The 23,147-nt window shown below is 39.7% G+C and overlaps 1 protein-coding gene across 1 annotated transcript in view; it reads right to left on the minus strand.

Annotated features, from left to right (window-relative positions):
* dpy19l3 (dpy-19 like C-mannosyltransferase 3) overlaps positions 1 to 23,147 on the minus strand; it is a 95,625-nt gene that overhangs the window by 6,352 nt on the left and 66,126 nt on the right. Inside the window, exon 18 of the mRNA XM_084725197.1 lies at positions 11,916 to 12,048. Coding sequence (XP_084581323.1) covers positions 11,916 to 12,048 — 133 coding nt within the window. The remainder of the gene's footprint in view (positions 1 to 11,915; positions 12,049 to 23,147) is intronic.

The following is a 23,147-nucleotide window of genomic DNA, read 5'->3' on the forward strand; positions in this document are numbered from 1 at the left end:
AAGCCCACAAAACAACTGGAAACATCATTAAGGTTCTTACAAATGTTTGAAAATGCATTTACAAACTTTTCCTCCTCAACAGCACACACATGCACACACTCAGGGCCCAGAAGGTCTGCACCAGTGTCGTGGATCATTAATGAGCTCCACACCAAGCTCGGGCCTCGCCGGCGGCTCAGCATGGCTTACATCCCACTGGGAGGCAAAACATAGGCTCGACTACCCAAGAGATGATCCACGCCATACTTTCTGCTCATTGTGAAGAAGACATGCAGAGTGTGGATGCAGAAACAAACGAATAATAGTGAAGATAATTTGTTATGTTTTTCATCAGCCATGTGTGGTTGTGTTTACAGCATGTTTTCTGTGTTTGTGACCAGTTTTTTGGATGTCATATTCTTAGAAATCAGTCAGTACAGTAACACATTTATTTAAGTCTAGTGGATGGATATGCAATAACAATGGGCATATGAAAGTCATTAGAAAAAAAAATCCACTGAGGACACAATGCACAGTGAATTTATACAGAGAAAACAAAAACTGTCTGTTTGAGATCATTCTTTATAATGTAACAATAACATAACAAATTATTTAATTTGCTAAATAAACAGAATCAAATGGAAACATTTAATTTACTCGGCTTGGTTTGAAAAGTGCTTTCTACCATTAATGACACTGAAAACCTTTTGCTTCCACATTAACAGAAAACAAAAAAAAATAATGCTCTGCTACTGCATTTCCCACATACATTACCAAGATGCACTGAAGTGCAAAGAGACGCTATTCATTTCTCCAGCATTTTGAGGCCCCATTTTTCTTACGTTGCCATTCAGTCTCACTTAATGGATGCACATTGTACTCAGTGCATCTTCTGATCCCATATTCATTCACACAATCACTGCAGGTCACTGGCCCCCATCTGCAGACAATTCCCCGGTCTCTCACGCAAGACATTAGCACAGAGCAGAATGAGATGGATGGGTGAGGCAACGGGGCTTCAGCTGCAGTCGCACAATAGACATTTGTCCGTGTAGAACAGAGGTTGTCATCAGAGCAACAGCAAGTTCTGGAAAAAGGCAGAGAATTCTGCCATTTGATTGATTTCAGTAACAAAATAATATCTATTACTACAATAAAATGGCAACCGAGAACAAAACGTCAAATTAAGTGTATGTATACTGACACTGTAGTTACTACGGCAGAAGAGCTTTGATTTGACCTTTCTATGAGTGCAAATGTACAGTCTGGAAATGATTAGGTCTGATATAATATTAACTAAAAAATCACTCACTTACGTTTTTAAAAGACACCCAGTAAATAAATCTACTTGTTTTACTGAACTGAGGAATGAAAATGCTCTTATAAATATAAAGATAATCAGATGTCAGATGGCTTAAGCCGTGTTTACACTCCATGGTATGACACGACTCGGCTCACTCTTTTTTGTTTTGTTGTTTGTTTTTTGTTTTCAGTTGGCAAAAATTCTGGGTGGCGCCTGGTCACTTTGGTTGTGGTTCCAAGTGAGCAAAGCTGATACCTAACGGTGAAGTAAATACACTGCAGGTCACTGCAGACCACTGATTCACTTGCTGCAATAATCCACTCCTGTGGTTTCTCATACCACTGCTATGCTGATGATACCCAGCTCTTTGTCATTCCCTCTAAAAGACCATGCAGTGTCTGCTCAGATCTTGTCATGCCTTGCCGATGTCCTGACATAGGTCAAAGAGCGCCACCCTCAACTTAACCTCTCTGAGACTGAGCTCATCATCCCAGCCAGTCCCTCCATACAAAAAGAAATCAGTATCCAGCTCAGATCAACCCAGCTCACACCTACAAACTCTGTCTGATACGTGGGTGTCATGATCAAATAACGTCCATGTAGCCTCGATCGTTTGGTTGAGTCATTTTGCCCTGTTCAACCTCAGGAATATCAGATCCTTCCTGTCTGAAACATACAGCACACCTCCCAGTATGAGCTCTCCTAATATCCCACATTGACTATTACAACTCTTTAATGGCAGGCCTCGCCACATATACGTTCAAACCTCTGTAGCTGATCCAGAACACAGCAGCAAGTCTGGTTTTCAACCAGCCCAAAACAGCAGGTTGACCTGCTGTTCAGATCACTCCACTGTCTTCCAGTTGCTGCCCGCATTAAATCAAAGCCCTGACTTTTGCTTACAAAACAGTAACTAAAACCTAAACCTAAAAACCTGCCTACCTGAACTCTCTCATTCAGGTCTACACACCCTCCCGCTCACTGCACTCTGCTGATAAAAGACACCTGATGCAATCATCACAACAGAGCCCAAGGTCGCTAGCTAGACTCTTTTGTACTTTCTCTCTTGTTACCTAATTCTGTTCGATCTGCAGAATCCCTCTCATTCTTTAAGAAAAGATTTAATACCCAGCTCTTTCATGAACACCTCTGCACTTAATTGACAACAAAAAAGATTTCTGTATATAAAAAAAAATCCAATGCTTCTGCTAAATGAAATTCTAAATTGTAAATTCTAATTGTGGATTGATTAGCCAGAGAGATTCATCACTGGGTGACACACGTATGCGGCACATCGACCTCAAACTGTGGCAGCATTTTTTTTTCTCACTCAACTCAGATTTGAAAAAATGGCAGCCCACAAAACTACGCCATGGTCAACTGTCCACCCGTCCACTGAATGCTTGAGGACAAAAGATTACAGCTAGAAACACCACTCATGTGGTGAAACTGAGCCAGAAAATGAATCCCTACCACACTCCTCTCCTATTCACCATGGACACATAGCCAAATGAGTGGATACTGCGAGACAGTTTTCAGTTTTACAGTAGTGAGCTTATACCTCATGACTCTAGTCCTGACTTTCCACTCAGCAAAAGTTTATAGATATTGCTAAACAAAAGCCTTAAATCAGAGGCTAACTGATGCTCACTCCTGCAACTTTTCTTATTGAGCCTTTATTTAATCAGGTTTGTCCCATTGAGACCAAGGATTTGTCTTTTTTGAGATGTGCTGATGTCATATAATGTGTAGGTGCCACAACACTAACCATTACATTACTCATCTGGCAGCAGTGTTGCCAGATGCAATTCACAACAATATCATACTGCAAATTATTAAATTTCAACAAAACTATCATACATTCAGCAGCAGCCTGGGAAGGGGCCAGGATACTACTGCGAATGGCTAAACTGTGCCATGTGCTCGATATCACAGGGAGGCTCCATCACGTGAACGAGACAGCAACCATTTGTCACTTTACAGAGTATCAATTCTGTGTCACTGCTCTACCAGCTGCTTGATCAGTGCGATGCTGTTATGTTTGGTTGCTCTCAAACTCTCAAGGTTTGATTGCGGGTTTATGGAAATGTCAAAATAATTGTACATTTGGTCATTTTTGGAATTACTGAAGGTATATTGTACAATTCTTAAAATTATGGTACAAACACAGTTATTATCGTACATGTGGTAACATTGTTTGAAACTTTTGCCCAAAGTGACATACAAATGAGGTACGATCTAAGCCACAGTAGATCAAGAAGAAGCTTTTGAAAACAAGACCTTACATTCAAGCAGATATCCAACATCCACATTCAATCAATTCCTTACACATGTGCTCTTGTGCTTTGGATTTTTGTAAATGCTAGGGAAAAAAAGAAACACTCTTTTCAATAAATGCCAATTATCACTGAAAATCATGGTGGTTACAGTCTCCACTATAAAGAGAGAATTAAACACCTTGAAAAAAAATAGAAATCCTCTATACTTTGCACTGAAGTGTCTGCTCTCAAACTCATGGTTTTTAGGAAATGGAGACAGATACAATAATATACATGCAGTTTTTCAAATAATAAATTTTAGACCTTGAGTCAATATCTATGGTGACTAAACCTTATCTTCAAAGGGATCAATGAAGCACAAAGGAAGATACAAATCTACTGGGAAAAACTACATGAAAAGCAAGCTATTAATCATGGAGTAATCAGTCACTCCACCTGTGAGTAGTTGGGGGATAGTTTACTTTTTTATAACTCCCAACAGCTCCCTGTTTTCCTTCCAAACCTCACTCTCTTTGAGGATATTCCTATAAAAAGCCTGCTCTTCATCATATAAAAATGTGTCTCTTCTCAACCTCGTTGGTTGCCTCTTTGATGAAGGGAAACAGAAACGTCAAGCATGTCAGCATCAATTCTGACCAAGGAAAATAGGTTGGAGGTGAAGCATGTGTGCAAAACTTTGCTAAAATAGAGTTTTAGTCCCCAGTTGGGAAGTGGTGATAGAATTAACTAAAAGCTTGGAGCAAATGAGCAGCAATGATGAATGCTTAAACCTACTACAAGGAACTTTAATATTATGTTGATTTTGGAGGCCGCTGTGGACAAAAGCAGCTGTGGTTCACTGCTATAACCACACCAAATGTAAAAATAAATATGAAAATCTCCTCTTGCTTAGTTTTAACTGGGTTGCATAGCTCTGACTGTAATGCTGCCTGGGAAAATGTAAACACAGGTTTTGTTAATCTGATTTCAGAATCCGACCATGTGGCAGAACAACTATACAGAAACAGACGATCTTTTCCTGGATGGTTTTTCTTGCTTGCATATCATATAAAGGCATCAGTATTAAACTGAGACTAGTCCATAACTAGTTAAAATCTCCTTTAAGTAGATTTAAAATGTAAATAAACCATCTTAATCAATCACTCTCCGACCAGGAGATGCCTTTAAAGGGACAGTTCACCCCAAGTCAAAAACAGATATAGATATCAGCTGTAGAGATGTCTGCCTTCGGTCCAATATAATGGGATCAAATGGCACTCTGCTTTAGGCGCTCAAAGCACCAAAAAATACATTTAAAAAATTCAAAACCAGTGTCTCTTTCCAAAAATCATGACCCAGTTACTCCAGATGGTTCACAGACCTTGCTGTGAGCAGTTTCATGTAGGAGCGACTTTCTCTCTAGTAGAAAGAAAGATTCTAAAGTAGTTCTGGTAGATTCTGCTGGCCCTCATAGTCTCATTATATTGGAGAAAAGGCAGACATCTCCACAGCCAGTATCTCCAAAACTCTGCAACTCACACCAAAATAATCAGATCGATAAATAGCACTGCAGGTAAGAGAAAAAGTAAGTCTTTTTGATTTTGGGGGTGAGCTGTCGCTTTAAATCTGCATCAAAAATGAAAGCAGGAACACTAGCAAATCAGTCCGCATTTATCTATGAGTGAGTACCCGTTGTCCACAGCTGCTTTACACTGTATGAATAGCTTCACTTCCAGCTCATTAAATTTCTGCAGCCATCTGAAGGCAGCAGGACACATATGTTGATAAGGCTGCAGTGTCCGGTTTGAGAAGTGCCACGCCAGAGCGCAGTGCCATTACGCGTGGCCATCCACTGTGTTTACCTTCATTAAATCATGTGCAACCGACACCCAGCTGCTTACAAAGTAACCACACACACCTCTACACACATCAGACTGGTTGATTAGAACTTGGTATTCTGCCTGTTTATGCAGGAGATTACAGCGGCTCATTGATCCAGCGTGACATTGCCTCCTTTCCAACTGTCTTTTTAGCAAAAGTGTTGTTTCAAAAGTGTGTCCAAGAGCTGCAGCTTTTCACTTGTTGGGCCTTAAAGTCAGAGTGAAAGGGAAGTTAGAATGTCTTTAGCTTCAGTAATATAACATATTTTTGAGTGAAACAATAGGCGGATGAGATGGTTTTGAAAAAGGATTTGAATCAAATCCTTACGTGACTGGATCAGTCCAAGTGTAGACTGTTTTGACAGCTGAAATATGTAGTTTTATATGATCACGTTTGATTGGGTAAATGTATGCAGTCTAAGCATATTAGACATATTTAAAGGGGAAATCTGTAACATAATACTATAATAAATCAGAAAATGACCATGATGTGTCATTAGAGATAATGGAAACATGTTATGTTGAAATATTGCTTCATGTAACATGAATACTGCAGCCAGCGGTGTCCCCCTTTTGACATTTTCCATTCTGGACTGGTGTCACTGTTTTGTGAGTCTGTTTCACATTTAATAGCTTTCAAGAATTTTTGCTGAATGAATAAGTGTCTGTTTATGATTTGCAAGAAATTATTCATGATCTTTTATGAGAAGCAGAGGTCTGTAACTGTTAAACTGAGCAAGAGTCTGTTATTTGGGAGCAGTGGGCTTCTGTTTTCAGGGTAACAAGCTTAACTTTACATTGACAGACAACTGACAGTTGTGGACTATGTTGGATGCTTCCTGCAGTTCCTGCGGAGCTCCTGCAGACTGCCTGTCTCTGCCATGTCTGGGGAGGAGGTGGTGTGGGGAAACAACTCAATTCAACTATAGATCGTAAATTAAAGGATTACAACCTACTTAATATACAGCGTGTAGCTCCAGTTAGCTATGTAGACTACTTGCACAATGGCTACGTATTGCTCCTTTAACGTGTGAGAAGTGTAGCGACAATTTGTCAGGAGCTTTGGAAAAAGACTTACAGCAATGTAATTTGTTGCACATACAGTACCCTCCCACAATTATGAAGAGGTAGAAAATATAGTTTCCATCTATAACGCAAAAAAAAGAAACAAGAACACTAAAATAACATGAATGTTACCCCGTGGCTTTATGAGCTGTACATTTGATCGAACAATACTGCAAACTCAGACCATGCCTCTGTAAGTATTATTCTGCCAACAGACAGCACCCCATATCACCTTCCTAGTTGGTGCTTTAATAATACATTAAAGATTTTTATTGACTACAGTATCTTCAGCAGGAATGGACACGCTTCCTTATATTTAACAATGCCCCCAAAACCTCAGCTTGTAATTTATTGAAAAACGGCTGAAAAAATCTCAAAAAACTCATAAGACAAACAAAAAATCTCATAAGAGAAGCAAAAAGTCTCATAAGAGAAACAAGAGCTACAGAAGAAGAGACCCTGGAGAAGGAGATTAATAGATTGGACCAATTATACTCTCAGGACCCTTCAGAAACTAACCACAAAAAACTGCCCAACACCACAACCAAATTAAACAACAAAACACTTTGAACTTGATAAAGAAAACAACTGTAGACCATTAGCTCAATTCAACCAGAACAAACTAGAGAAATAATTAAAACCCAACAGAAAACCTTAAACAAGATCCAGTAGAAATAAAGAACCTTATAAAAAGATCCTGTGATGCAGCAGAACATAATGAGTGGGCAAAAACTGTACTCAAGTAAAAGTTGCTTTGTAAAATCAAGTACTCAAGTACCAGCAAAAGTAGTGAAAATAAAGGCCACACTTCTGTTTGTTTGTTTTCAAGTTTCTGTTATCTGATGTGGATATGACTGGCATCATTTAAACCACAGGTGGTCTTCCTCTGATAAAGGTAAAGAAGCAAACACACCTGTATTTATGGTCAATTTATCACGAAATGTCATCATGACCTTACCTTACCTTAATATCAAACTCCATTCTACACCAATAAGTAAAGACATATTTTCAAATTACATTATTTGCTTGTTGCCTATTAGTGTTAAGCTAACAGTTAATGCCATTGTCTATCACTGACAGTTGACAGTCACTGGCCACTGAGTCCTCTATTATCATAACGTCATGATTTAAAGGCCTTTTGTATTTGAGGTATTTTATCCCCTCAGAGTTGCTCTAAGGCAGGAGTTTCATTCGACATGTGAACACACAAAGACCCTTTTAAACTTGACATAGGGATGCAAGTCTGACACTGGCAGTTATGTGAGAGTTCATCTGTCCGCTCCCTTAATCGGTCACCTCAGCTGAGTGAGACAGCTGTAGGCTGTCGTCAGCGCAACACTGGGAAGTGGCAGTGAATACAATGGTGAGCTGGTGAGCAAGGGACAGCTAAACCTCCACCTTCCCCCCAAAAAAACAACATCATCGTCCACTGGCAATGTTTCACTGTGGATATCATCATATGTCAATGTGGTAGACATCACCAATATTTCCTATATTATATTTTGGTTTGGCAACTCAGACAATCAGATATGCACAAGCTATGTCTACTATGTCAAAAAGGAAATATAAAGAGTGCCAACATTGCACAGTGTCCTGAAACTTTGATCATTCCAGATGTCCCAGTCCACATCACACGCATGATATTCTGTGTGTGTACAGAATTACACTTCTTGTTAACAAATTAACACAACAGACACACTCACTGCTCTCTGTCAGTTCAGGATCAGCATGGGGCGCTGATGTGCTGACCTCAGACCAGTGTTCACACTCTGCACTCTGTGAGGCAGTTTGGTAGTATCAGCTGCTAGTGCAGTAACTGTGGATGTGGTAGTATTCCCCTGCAGCCTGAAAAGGCATTTTCCCACAGATCACCATTATAAGAGAAACATCTGTAAAATTGATGACAGGACACCTTGACCTGCAACTATGAGTTTATATTATATTTTATTTTTTGATCTAGGGTTTATATTTGTAAAAGTTTCCTCAAGCTGAGAAAAGCTATTTAAAAATCTGTGATGTAATAATGTATAGTCTGAGCTCACAGGAGGGGCCAGTGGGACAAACATTACTATGCATATTCAGTGGGTCACACACTGTTGAAGTAAACCTGGAAGCTAACTTGTTGGTGTGCACCAGGCAGGCAATTTTCACTGGACTGAACGGGCGCCAGAAGTCACCAGAAACTAACCAGTTCCCCACTGTTATGTCCCTCCAAACACTCTGGGCCGCGTTTCCCAGTTTCGATGTATCTTAGCGCTCTACGAAGGTTCTCTTACGAAGAGCTGTTAAGGTACATTGTAAGTTGGAGCTGTCCTTTGCCATGGTGCTGAAAGTGTATTATTCGATGCTGCACTTTAGAAATTGGGAACAAAAGGGTATGGGTCTGTCTCTTGAGCGTGCCTCTGCAGTCTCCCAGAGACAAAGCAAAGCTGCAGAAGCGCACCAAGTGCGCTCAAGAGATTCACTCATGTCCATATAAGGAAAGGTCCGTCACACAGCAAGTTTTGCCTATCTTAGCCACCCTGCATTTTATTGGCTAATTGTTTTTAAAAATGAATTTGGATGCCACACTTTATGATAGTGGGCTTATTGTGGGAAGAAATAAAGGGTCATTGTGATGCTTTGGTGACTGACATGGACCGTTTACATAGGAAAAGTGGAGGAGAAAAAAATCTTGATGATGTTTTGTCTTGTGTGAAAACTTGTACAGTGCTGCATGATGTTTGGGCGGGGGGTTGACACCATCATCGTATGCGTTGTCATCTTCTCCTTCATTCTCCTCCAGAGGAAGACATGCTCGCGCACGCCGCACAGCAATGTTGTGTGACAATGACGACAGCAGGTAGCTTTAGAGCGGGTAGCCACTATCCCCGAGGAAAAAACCTCTGCCGAAAGCTCCTCTGGCAGCATCTTGTCCCACAGCCGAGTCGGCCCAGATTTAAATGTTGTGCGTGCTGCTGGGACACTTGGCAACAACATCCACAAAGAGCCCTCTGTGGTCCACCACCACTTTGGTGTTGATGGCGGAATATCCCTTAAGCATGATGAAAATATGAAGCCTTGGTCGTCCATGGACGGGTTGGACAAGGGGATAAGGGTTCCATCCACCAGTCCAATCACCTGGGGGATGCCAGCCATAATGTGGAAGCTCTGGTGTGCCTTTATGATGTCCTCTCTCCTCGCAGGCATCTTGATGTCCCCTTGTGCATAACGCACAAGGACCTTGGTCACAGCCTCCACACTCCATAAAACTGATACCTTGCTCAGCCCGAATCCATCTCCCACCACCTCCAAGAAACTACCCACTGCGTAAAAACGCAAAGCTGCCAGAAGCTGTACCTCTAGGCTGAGAGCGAAGTTGCACTTGGTAGCTCTAAATGTACGGGGACACAAGTGCAACAGATTCAGGATCTCCTCACGTGGCAGCTGGTACTTGGGACAGGATGGCACTGTCTGAGAGGACATCAAGCAGACTGAAGTTTGTCCTTATAAAATGGTTGACATGAACCAAATGGCTACGCGGACGGCGATGCCTTTGGTTCATTTGATTGAGCGCAACAATATGCTGTATTGCAGCCATAATCTAGTCCACAATGAAGCAAGCAAAGGCGATGCGCATGGTCGCTTATATAGCAGGTGATGCCTGCTTGATTAGTTTCCAGCCGGCCTCATTAGACAAATCAATTTGTCAAGTATCTGTCAGATATCCAGTATAAAGTGGTGGGGAACAGACTGTAGCCTAGTCAGAAAAAACATATCGTCAGTTAGTCAGCTCCATTAAACGAATAAATGAATAAATAAATAAATAAATAAATACATTTATTCATAATATTCATTATTCATAATTATTTTTCATGAGGTTGATTTTTAACTAATTATGTAATTTGCGCAAGGAGTCTAGATGTGAATTATACTGCAACTGTCCATTTAAAAAGCATAATTTTGGCCTAATAAAGCTAAAACTCTGTTAGGATGAATGGAGCGCATCACTAAGAGACAGCGTACGAGTGGTTCAGACCGCCCTTCTTAAGATATACCTTCAGAAGATGTATCTTAGCTAAGGAGACTCTGGGAAACAGCCCGTAAGCTTAAGGGAGACCTTAAGATACAACCTGGATTGTTTTCCTTTTAATAACCTAACTTTTATTTCTTTTTCTTTTTTTTTTTTTACCAATTTCTATACATACCATCTCTTTTAGTATTTTATTATTTTATCTTGTGTTCTTTGGGTGGCCTCGGCTCAGTGGGTAGAGCAACTCGTCCACTAATTGGAAGATCAGCAGTTCGATCCCCGGCTCCCTTGAGTCTGCAAGTCAAAGTGTCCTTGGGCAAGATGCTGAAGCCCAGATTGTGTGTGTTAATGAGAAAGGTTGTATGGAGCAGAGGCACCTTGCCTGGCAGCCTCTGCCAGTAGAGTATGAAGAAACGGGTGAATGTGACATGTAGTACGAAGGCATTTTGAGCAGTTGGAAGACTAGGAAGGGGCTATACAAATGCAGGTCCATTTTAACTTTTCACTTACTCTTTATCTACTGTTTTGAGTCTACTTATTTATTGGTTGTTTTTCATTTATTCACCTTATCTCTTTATTTTGAGTTTGCATCCTGCCTCTGGTGTTTCCTCACTAATGATAGCATTTCCACATTGTTCTTTTTTTTTTTTTTAGTGCTTTATCAAATACAAAGCCATCGCCATGGGTTTGTGTGGGTGGGATGGGTTGGAATTTTATTGAGTGAGGAAATCTGTTGCATTTTGTTTGTATGAAAAGAGCTAAATAAATTAAGTCTTTGAACATTTGTAAAGCTAATTTGTCAACTGATGCCTGAATTTAATCTGCATTTTCAACTCACACATAGGGTTGTGTATTGGCAATAGTGTGGTGATATGATATATGTATGCTGCAGTGCTCCTGCCAGGCCACGTGTCACCCCAACCAGGCCAAAAAAACATCTTTTTGTATATGGTGAAAATATTAACAAATATCATTTGATTTGAAAATCGGCACCGTGTTTCCTTTAGTACTGCATAGTTAAGCTAAGAGGCCGTCTGTATTACAGTGAACACATAGTTAACATGGTTTCACTGTGTTATGACAGTCATGAATACCGCAACAGTTGATGTTTGTTATCCCGCTGACTTTGGCGAATTTGTGTCTAACCATGTCCATCCTCTGACTCTGTACGTAACTGTGTCGCCTCTAAAGTTTGACTCTGTTCTGTGTGAACAGACAGTAATGACTCCAACTCTCTGCATGTTGCTAATTGCCATTTAAATCAACATGACTCACTTGTATTTTTGACACTGTAATTACCATCTTTTTACTTCAAAGTTTAATTTTTCCTTTTATTGTGTTTTTGTGTTATGTTGCAGCCCCTCTGGTGGTGTCCACAGCCCTGTGTATGTTTGACAGTACAGTGCAGCCCACAGTACCTGTCTGGTCCTCTCCCGCAGGTCTTTATCTTCATAATGGGGATGGTTGGTGAGGACTCTGCCTGTGCACAGCTTGATGCCAGCCAGCAGCTGCATGCTGCCTGCAAATACAGCCTGCTTAGGGGTCTTTGTGCTGTGGACAAACAGAGAGAGAAAAAAATGAGAAGGGCACATCATTCACTGCTATAAATATATAGATAAAATATACCATAGAGAAGCTTTTGATGAACTACAGTGTATTTTAGAACTTTCTGAGTGTGCGTTAAACAAGAAGGGAGAAAAGAAAGGAAAAATTGCACCACAGAAAAATGTTCTGCGGTTTGAAGGAGATGAAAAAGTTTGGAGAGTATTCACAGGTGCATCCACTCATCCAAAAAGTTTGATTGAATTTTGTTTTAATTTGTTTTCTGGCTTTGTTATTCAGTCCGCATACTTTTGCTTTTTGCATTTGCCACAATAATTGTGACATATTGATGGCATTTAAACATTTCTTTCAGGGATGTGGCTTCAAGGACAGTGGCTATCTGCATCACCACCAAACACAAAAACATTCTTTGTACAGACAAATTAAATTGCATAGCGATGGCAAGAGATGTGCAGTTACTGTGGCACAGAAAGATCTGCAGGCACAAGGACAATTCTTGCACGTAAATGCACACGCGCGCACACACACACACACACAAAGCCACAAGCAGCTTTTAGATGTAATATTAACCTAGGGGTCACTTTTAATCAAAACCTATGCCTACACACAGGGTAGCACGAAGATTTACAAAGCTGATTGCATGAGCTAAGAATACTGGACACTTTGACACTCAGGTTTCACACTGTCACTATAAGACCAAGCATGTGATACTGAGAGAGGGTTGGGTCACAGGCTATCAGTATAATCAAACACATGCTGAATATAGGGTGGAACTGTACCCGATTACTTATGGGAAAAAGCAGGATTAAGAACAAAAACAAATAGTAGATAAATATCTAAATGTCAACAGTCTGTCATCCTGTCAACGATCATGTTACAGGGCGACGGGATGACCAACGGGTTTTTTTAATCAAACAGCTGATCAGAGAAATCAGTCCAGAGGGGCTTTAGAGGATTTTACTCAACTGTCTGTAAAAGTGCAGATGAAATCCACCCTAGTTTAGTGGTGGAACTATAAACCAGAAAATAATTGGAGATTATGTCTGTTTCTTCTATTTTATATTCATGAATTTTTTTTTTTTTTTTTGGATTAAAATTCAACATTTGGTACCTGTTCACTGGGCACATTGTAAAGTTTCCGTCATCATTCTCATCTTTTATCCAAAAAATAAAATAAAATAAAATAAAATAAAATAGCACCAGGAGACTGAAATGTGCACAGAAAGAGGGCACAATCTGCAACTGAGTGTATATTGAGTATTACGTTGAGTTCTGTACTGAAATTGTTTTTTATCACTTTATTTCATCTTGGTATAAAATTTGAACCCCTATGGACAAATTGCGATTATGTCATTTAAGCACACGGTGTACACTGTGCATGCCACACATGCTCTCCAGCCTTTGCTACCTTTGTCTCAAAAACATCCAGGGAAAACACTGGATTGTGATCAAACTGCCTGACCACATCTGAGGTAGACTGGCTGGCACTGTGTTTGGATCTTAGGTGAACAAAATCTATACAATGTGCTGCCAAACATACACAACATAACACTAGTACAGATATTTGTTTTTAGCAAACATAAAATATAAGTTATTGTTCAAATTTAGAGAGCAAACAAGAAACAGGTCTCTAAGTATTGATTATACTTCCTTTCTGTGCCAAGAAAGCAGATAACAAATCTGGATATAGATCCCATTTTAACATCAGGTGTACGTATGGTGTTAAGAGTCTACTTTGATACTGTGGTGCTTTGAACTAAATGGAAACATGCTAACATGCTCAAAATTGCAATATTAAAATACTGCAAACAGGACACAGTTCATACAAATTCAGGACTATCAGTCAGAAACCTGCACAGTCCACCATGGAGTTTCACAAGGTTCAGTGTCGGTGCCCCTCTTCTTTATCATCCCCCCCCCCCCTTGGCAACATACTCCAGCACTATGGTATCCATTTTCACTGCTAGGCTGATGATATGCAGCTTCATGTGTCCATTAAGCCCACCTCATCTCTCGCCGCCAATACCCTTACTGCTTGTGTCAAAGACCTACAGGTATGGATGACACACAACTACCTAAAATTCAATAGTGATAAAACTAAGCTACTCGTCTGATTCCAAATCCACACTCAAAAACCCCACGGCTGACACCACCATCCCTCTACATCTCTACACAGGTAGGTGCTTGGTGTTATTGTGGACCTTCTCCTTCCCCAGCCACATAAAGAACATCTCATGGACTGCCTTTTTCCATCTAGGAAGTATCTCCAGATTAAGTTTTAGCTAATGCTCTGGTCACATCATGCATTAATTACTACTATTTAATCCCCAGTAAACGTATTCACTCATGCAGAACTCTGCAGCACGGATCATTACACGTACTGAATCCACTGAACGTGTCACTCCTCTGCTGATTCAATTACACTGGCTCCCTGTATCACAACGCATCAACTTTAAAATCCTACTGTTAAATTTCAAAGCCTTTCATAATTCATCATCCATTTACCCCAAAGGTCTCTTATACACTTATTCTCGCCCCCTACAGTCTTCATCAGCAGAGCTCCTAATATCTCTGTTGGAATTAATTGCAGACAATTCTCTGTTGGATGTGAGTAAGAGTATAATCAGTTGCATGATATGTGTATATTTACGTTTCCATAGCCACACCTTACTTTGAGAAAAAAGTGTTGTTACAGCTGTGGTGGTAAAGGCTGGGGCGATTCGTCAACATAATCGATGTCATCAATTATGAAAATATGTCGATTTGCATATCGTGCATCAGCGCATCGCTATGAACTGCTGCACCTGGTCAGAGCATGGATTCACATGGCAAACAAGCAGCAGAGAAGAAGACTTGCTGCAATAATATAAAGTGTGGTTGTATTTTAGGCAGAGATGCAACAGTTTGGCTCACTTTTGCTCAAACAAACTGGGCGCGACTTTTCACAGCAGGACAAACCATGCTGGAAATGAAGCACAGAGCAACCTGCCCTCCTCCTGAAGCTGCAGCAGCAGCATCGTCCTGTTTACTCCGTGTCAGCACCCAAACACGATATAGGAGGATTATCAACACATGGAACATTTTTCTGTTAGCAGAAGTCACTTCTGATAGATTTTCTAGAATGAAAATCTAGAAAATCCTCATCACCCCGGCGTTAAAAGGGACATCTGCACTGCTGCTGTTAAATTTACATGACACGTAATGCTGTTAATCTGCCATTTTACACTTCTTGTTCGCTCTATCAGCCATGCGTAAGACAAAAATGGCTACAATAAAATGTTACAGACTGTCTGATACATTACAGTTGGCAGAAAAACAACAAAAAGTATTTTCTTTGGCTCACACTGATGCAAAAATACACTGCCAGTGATCATCTCACTGTGTATGATTCCAGTGATGAAATAACTTCATGTCATAACCAGTGTAAGTTTGAAGTCAAAATACTGAGACTTTTAAGTAGGGTGGAAACTTTAAAATATGCCACTATTATCATTATTCTAATGTACTTTATGTGTCTATTTTTCAGGATTATGATTGAATAAAATATTTAATTATTAATGAGACAAGTTTTGATATTTATTTTAGATAAATTAATTGAATAATACCAAAAATAATCATTAGATTAATTAAATTAATGAATCAACAAATAATCAATAGATTAGTTGTTTACAAAATAATTCTTAGGTGAAGCCCTAGTGGTGATGTTACAGCTGCACCTGTTCTCCCATGAAACCACTGACTCAAAGTGCTCATAACAACTGTTATCTGTATTGTATTCTGTATTGATTTTTATTACCTGTAAGTAAGAATGTGGGTCACTTGTGAATGTGGATTGTGATATGAGTCATCGTATTGTTACAGCTGATCAATCATCGTAAGTCTTGCCCTCTTTTCCTCTGTACTTCAGTAACAGTTGAGCTAGCTTGGTACCTTGTGGAACCTTGGTCAATTTTCTCCTTTCCTTGATTTAGATGTGCTATGTGCTGGGCTCATCTATATTAAAAGGAAAAACATATTCTGAAAATGGTAAAAAAATGTTGCTGTGGGGCCTTTAAAAGGGACATATATATCCATATCTTAATGTCACTTTTACAGGCCCCCCAGCAACATCTTTTAATCATCTTCGAAATTTGTTTTTCTTTTTGCATATCTAAGAAGGCCTACAGGAAACGGGACGGGAGAAAGTTGACCTGAGGTTTCACAGCACAGAGCAACTAGGATTACCACCTTGCGGTTGTATGCCTCTGCAAACCAGACAAGTTCCAGTTTACATCCATGTCTGTATAATATATGTAGTAAGGACTCTGAAGGAATTGGATGAAAGGTATCAAGTGTATTTTCTGTCACTACACTGACATGTGTGAGTCCACTGAATTAATCCCAGTGAAAAACATGCAGCTTTCATTTAGGGACTATTTTTTATTACAAAGGAATACAGAGGACTGATAAAGAGTTTCAATGTCACAGTGAAGGTGACCTTTTACCTTTTCAATATAAAATGTCATCCCTTCAGCATTTTATCCTATTAGAGTTTTGTGTGAAATATGGTCATAATGCCCGATCTCATAATGTTAACAAAAGTGAAAAATTATCTGCGTATCTGCCCCTTGATTTGAATCCGCTTCAAAATTTAAAGTCTGTGTAAAAAAGCAATAAATATGTTGTTAACCACCCCGTGTTTGAGTCACTAGATCCAGAGAACAGTGAGAGGATGGTATTTTTTTCTTCTGTTGTTGTTGGAACTGAAGTGAGCTTAAGTAAACTGCTGGGCTGATTTGGACAGAGAGAGTCTCTAAAGGTACGTTCCTGACTGACTGTAAGGGAGGGGGAGGGGACGGGAGGTGGTGTCAGTTGTGTGTTGGTTACGGGGGTTTATATAGTGTTGAGGGAACATGGCTCTTGCGTATCACTAAGCCATAGTTCAGGTTCGGCCAAAACATCCTGATCAACAAGTTAACATTCTAACTCGACAGTTCAGTACTACATCTCAGCGACTATATTTTAATATGTATAATATGTTCAGAGGGAAAACTGTGAATTCTTATTGCACAGAATTAAATGGATTCTTCCTTGGCCCGTGCTACACCCTCCCACCAAGTTTCATGAAAATCAGGCCAGTGTAATCATGCTTACAAACAGCACCAAAGGCATAACCTCCTTGGCAGAGGTAAAAAGTGGACGGAACTAATATTGACTTTGTATTGATTGTGCATGGACCTGAGTGCAGTCAGACTTTTTTGTAGCCAGAAATGTAGTGACATGAGAGAAAGTGCAGCTGTGAAACTTCAGCACCGGCCTTAATGTGTATGCAGCCATGGTGGTTGCTGTGTGGATGAAAGGCTTGGATTTTTCCTTTTGCTGCTGTCCAAAAAGCTGAGCATTTCAAAGCACAGAAGTGTAGCGTTTATGCAGTGTTACATTGGGTGTGGTCACAAACAACATGTTTAAAGATCGTGTAGTGGAAAAAGGAAGTTTTTCTTCTAAAAACATTACACATGTTACAAAGTACATGCTGAAAATGTGAATAAACTGATGATGTAGTACTGAATTGTGGAGTTAGACCAGTAAACTGTTGTTCACAATTTCTGTTCAGGATTTTTTGGGAGGACAAGAAACATGGCTTGGTGACGTGCCAGGGCCAAATGACACCATGAGGGATTTTTTGGTTTTTTATAATGCTAATTTGCCTGGATGTTAGTAACATGTTTCTGTGGTGTGACAAAGTCAGAACAGACATTTATTGATGATTTATTGATCTTTAAATCATCTACCCACAGAGGTCAGACTGAAAACACCTTTCTACCATCAGAGAAAATCTAGCATCACACCCAGCGAACTATCTTACAGAAATAATTTGAATCGTTATATTCAAATCCACTCATAATGAGGAAGAGGAAGCTTCAAACCCAGAGTACCAGAGCAGCACACACATACACGCACTGTAATGTCATTATAGACATGCCCTGGTTACAGTCCAGTTAAACAGGAACTCTGGGCACAGGCTGCTGTACATGTGCTCTGTATGCACAGTACATGTGTGGCACAGTAATGACTAGCTTTATGTGTGAACCATAGGCATTCGCTTGAGTGGATGTTCACATGTGCGCACTGTATACTGCGATGGGGTATAAATGTGTGTATTCATACATGCTCTCGGGTGGATGTGTGGGTTGTCTTGGCCTTCTGACCTGCAGCAGAAGTGGGTCATTTCCATTCCTAGCTGTCTTCTCTCTCTGTGAGTTTGTGAATGTAACTGCTCCCTGAAACCCAGGGAATAGCTTCTATTGGAATTTCTGCTTCCACAAAAGGCGTTGTAACTCGAACAGAAACAGCACAGGTGTAATTAATGACCAGGCTTGGGGAGTAATGGATTACATGTAGTGGGATTATGTAATCGGGATACAAAAAAACAGGATATAAAAACAGGTATATATACAAAAAAAAATGGGACTATTAGCAGGATTACAGTTTTAAAATTCATTTTAAATTAAAAAGTGATATACTACCATGCACTTTGCACACATTACAACACTTCATGTGTCTCATAACACCACTCTGGTTTCAGTGGAACCACCTAATCTGACAGTCTCCAATTAATTCACTTCCGAAAAAATGCTTTCACAAGGTAGAAATTTTGCCATTATTTTGTTTTTAAATCAGGAAAGTGGAACAACATCACAGTGCGCTGACAGTTCTACCTTTAGCTGTGAATTTACTGTCATCACCCAAGAACTCAACATCTTATTTAAAGATTATTTCTTTAAACATTTACAGGTAGGATAACCTCTAACATTAGCTACACAGACTAGCCACTAAGGTTACATTAGCTACACAGAAATCCAACTGGCTAACAAGTGAATGCCAGAATCTATCTGAAAACTACATAAGTGGGTTTTAAGAAGAAATTTCTTCTTAAGAATGGTTGATGAATGAGGCCCATTGCTCTTTTTCTATTGCCCCCATGCTGCTGATCACTTTTTCGGCATTCAAAGCAGCTAATGAAACCTGCTGTTGACACCATTTCACTCACATTCACAGCTCAGACAAAAAACGACCCAAATGAGTATTTACTGGAAATGCAATTAAATTAAAACAAAGAGCCTTCAGGAAAAACAGCGATGCCTCCTCCTCTTCGTGTTTGTAATATTTGCGGTTACAAGCAACCACCAACGCATTTAGATAATCACCACCAATTAATCTGGAAGAAGAGCGGCCCTGAAACAGACTTGAGAAGTTAATTTGTAAAGTGGCTAACGGTATGCAAGTGGCATGATTCTGATTTGCTGCTGCTAATTTAACTTCCCTGCCATGACAAACTACAGATAAACTACTTCACGCTTGTTTCTTTGTCAAATAACACTGCTGCAGCTCAGCTGATGATGCCTTCAATCTTTACATCCCGCACTGTCATGCTCAAGCCTCTCATCCACAAGTAGATGCACGCTTCCTTCTGCATGGTGATACAGTTGGCTTGTTGTAGTTTGGAAGAAAGAATATACTTCCTACATGAAACTGCTCTGTGGATTATCTGGACTAATCAGTTCATGATTTTTGGAAAGAGACACTGCTGTTGAGTTCCTTAAATGTGTGTGCTTTTTTTGTTTTTTTTTTTTTGCTTTGTGCACCACAAGCCCAGTGCCATCTAGTTTCATTATATTGGAGAGGAGGCACACATTTCTACAGCTGATGTCTCCAAAACTCACACCAAAGCTATCTAGATGGATAAATAGCACTACAGGCCAGAGGAAGCATGCATATGCATATTTGATTTTGGGGTGAACTATCCCTTTAAAGAGACAGGTGCCAAAAGAGACTGAGGGTGAATACTGTGCTGCAGCAATGGAACACATGAGATTTTTTTTCCAGCATTAATGAATGCAAATGAAATTCAAAATGATTTATTCACACATCAAAAAAATAAAACAAATACAACCACACATAGAAAAAAACGTGAAAAGGACATGCCAAATAAGATACCTATATATGCCTATAATACTGTAATCTGCCTTTAAATGCCAAAGGAAGAAAAAAGACGAGAAAGAAAAAAACATAGTAGAACAGTAACAGTTTCATAAGAGTAAGATAGCGACTCAAACTTTTCAGATGAAAGGAGGAGAAACTTCCAACTTGAGAAAATGAGTTTCACTTGATTTTGATGTTATATTAACAACACATCTTGTTTTTATCCTGAAATACACGTTACACCATTAGTTTTGTCTGACACAGCTGCACTGCTGTGTCGCATGACGTTTGCAGTGATGAAACTCTAAAGGCTAGCCTAATGTAAACTAATGCAAAACTAATGTGAGGGGAAAAAATCTATTCTGAGATGCATTCAGTTCAGATGTGGAAAATTCTGAATCAAACCCCAAATGTCAGGTCTATTTTCTAAATCTTAGTTGACAATGATATGTTGACACAATGAAAACTCAGCTACAAAGGCAAGACAGCACCCGGACAGTCTGCAGCAGGGGTGTCAAACTCATTTAGTTCAGGGGCCACATACAGACCAATTTGATCTCAAGTGGGCCAGACCAGTAAAATTAAAGCATAATCTATCGATTATTCTGCCAATTAATTAAGTAATCAGATAAGAAATATTGCATGTTCTGCATTTTTTTTCTATTTCATTACTTTTACTTTATTTAAGAACAATGGTAATATACACAAGAGAAAATAAGACAGGTACATTAAATGAACAACTATAAATTACTAAAGTAAAAATACTCAGTAAAGTAACTTTACTTTTACTGTAGATTTACTTTACTTTGCTTTTTACTTTTTTTTTCAAGTACAAAGGTAAAAGTAAAGGTAGTAATGTCTGCAGAAACCACAAACAGAAGAGTGAACTAACTCTTTTAACTGAAACAGTCACCAGAATGTTTTGTTCACGTGTTAAAATCACAACATTTTTCTTCTGGAGCAGGACGCTCCCAGATCCCCAGAGGACAGGGGACAGAGGACAGAGGACAGGGGACTGGTTTACCAACATGCCACCTTTTTCTCCTCTTATGAGTTTGCAGGTCTGTATTTAGTAATCAAAAAATAACGATAAAAATACCATCAAAGTACAACAACAGCAAAAAGTTGATGTTTCAAAAATGGAAACAATAACATGCAAGATTTTTAAATTGTAATTAGGTATTTTTACATCGTGGTATTAGTGTTTTTACTTAAATAAAGAATCTGAGTATTTTTCCATCACAGCAGGTCAGTGATCAGTGTTTCAGTGACTCTCTGGATCAGTGAATAGTGTTTTATTTATGGCCACATTAAAAACATCTGCACCACGACATTTTTGGAGCTGCGCACCTTTTTCGGTTGTGTCTAGAAGGTAACTCTTTATTTGCACAACTCTCGCGAGATTTGTGTTTGTTATTTCTACTAAAATAATCAAACTCGCGCAATCTTTCGCAGGTCTAGGGTTCCCTTCTAGACATGCCCCTCTCTGTCTCTGTCAAACTAATGACAGCAGACTGTCTTTAAACAGCACGGTGTTAAACTCTGCAGTGTTTCACACAAACACTTTATTTGTGTGGACACACAGGTTTGGTTTGTCACCAATTTTGTCATTTTTATTTTTTAATCAGTCCGAGAGAACGACAGTATCAGTGATTGATTAGTGATCAGTCTGTCCTCCTCCCCTCCCTCACCTGTTCACTCTGCTGTGAGAAGGTCTGAAAGTTTCTCAGAGAAACACAGACTCTCCTGTTGTTTAATTTTAGAAGTGCATCTGGTTGGTGTCGATGTCATTAACCATCACCTTAGTTTCGACTGTTTTAATAAACTCCGTCATTAACAAGTCTCCTCCACACGCAGCTTCTCTGCTGCTGTGAAAACTGAATCGTGGGTGGATTAATATGTAGGGAAAAACCCAGAATGCGAGTTAGTTTTTGTCTTTTTGTCTTTATAAAACATCCTTCTGATGAAGAAAGTCAACAGATCAGATACAGACAGGGTCAGAGAATCACACTGACCTCCTCTGTGTGTCTGTACTGTACGTGTGTGTATGGAGGAGCTGCATTGATGCAGAGACGAGAGATGCTACAGCCATGTGATAATAAATTACATAAAAATTTAAATGTCGGCACTCATCAGTACTCTGGTCTTTAATAATCCCCACATGCCAAACACAGTGTGCTGTACAGTTGTTTGGATTTAAATGGATTTTAGTCATCACATTACTCGAATTACTCTAGGAATGGTTTCAACCCTAAAATTAATGTCTTCTCTGTAATTTTCACACTGGACACCGGACTGGACACTCTGGTGGGCCGGTTTTGGCCTGCGGGCCGTACATTTGACACCCCTGGTCTACAGGATGCAGATGCTAGAGTTATTGTGTAAAAGAGAGATGTACATGTACACAGCAGTACATGTGCATTATGGCCCTCTGAATCAGAAACAAACTGAATCAAGAGATTCCTACCCCTAATGTACCTATAGCTCGTAAGCCACCGTCCGTCATCTGTCATCAAAAGTACAAAACTTATGTTTTGTGTCTCACCATGTCAGTAAATTTAAACTACTGCTGTTCTCTGAGTTCAACTTATATTCGAAGTTCAGCAGCAGAAATCACTGCACTTTTGCATCACTTTCCAGACATGACACCATGCTCCCCTGACAGTGTGTCAGGCAGAATAAATCTCCCCCTTGGTCTTTTGTCTTACAAGCTCAGAAGTGTTTTGTGGCAAAGAAAAATAGTGATGGCTTTTATTCCTGTTTTTGGTTTTTAGTGTAGTAACAAATTGGATATTGAGAATCATTTCTTGTCTCATGACATCCCTACAACCTGTCTATATGAAGAAAATCCACCTGTTCAGACTGTCCACTTGCTGTTCAACACTACTGGCTGCCTCCACTCTGATGTTGCTATGGATATTTGCGATAACAACTGTAAAGGCTCTTTTAAGAGTTGCGCCAGCATTTGCCATTGGAACAGATTAACTTATCACCTGCAGTCACAAAAGGACTAAACCTACTCTCTGCCCTCTTCAATAACTGGCAAACAACTAATTCACATTTAACCTAAAGCCCTGCCATGGTCCACCTCCACACAGGGGTTTGACTTATTTCGTCTGATTAGG

The sequence above is a fragment of the Lutjanus erythropterus genome, chromosome 1 (assembly GCF_056507025.1).
Source record: "Lutjanus erythropterus isolate fLutEry1 chromosome 1, fLutEry1.hap2, whole genome shotgun sequence".
NCBI lineage: Eukaryota > Metazoa > Chordata > Actinopteri > Lutjaniformes > Lutjanidae > Lutjanus > Lutjanus erythropterus.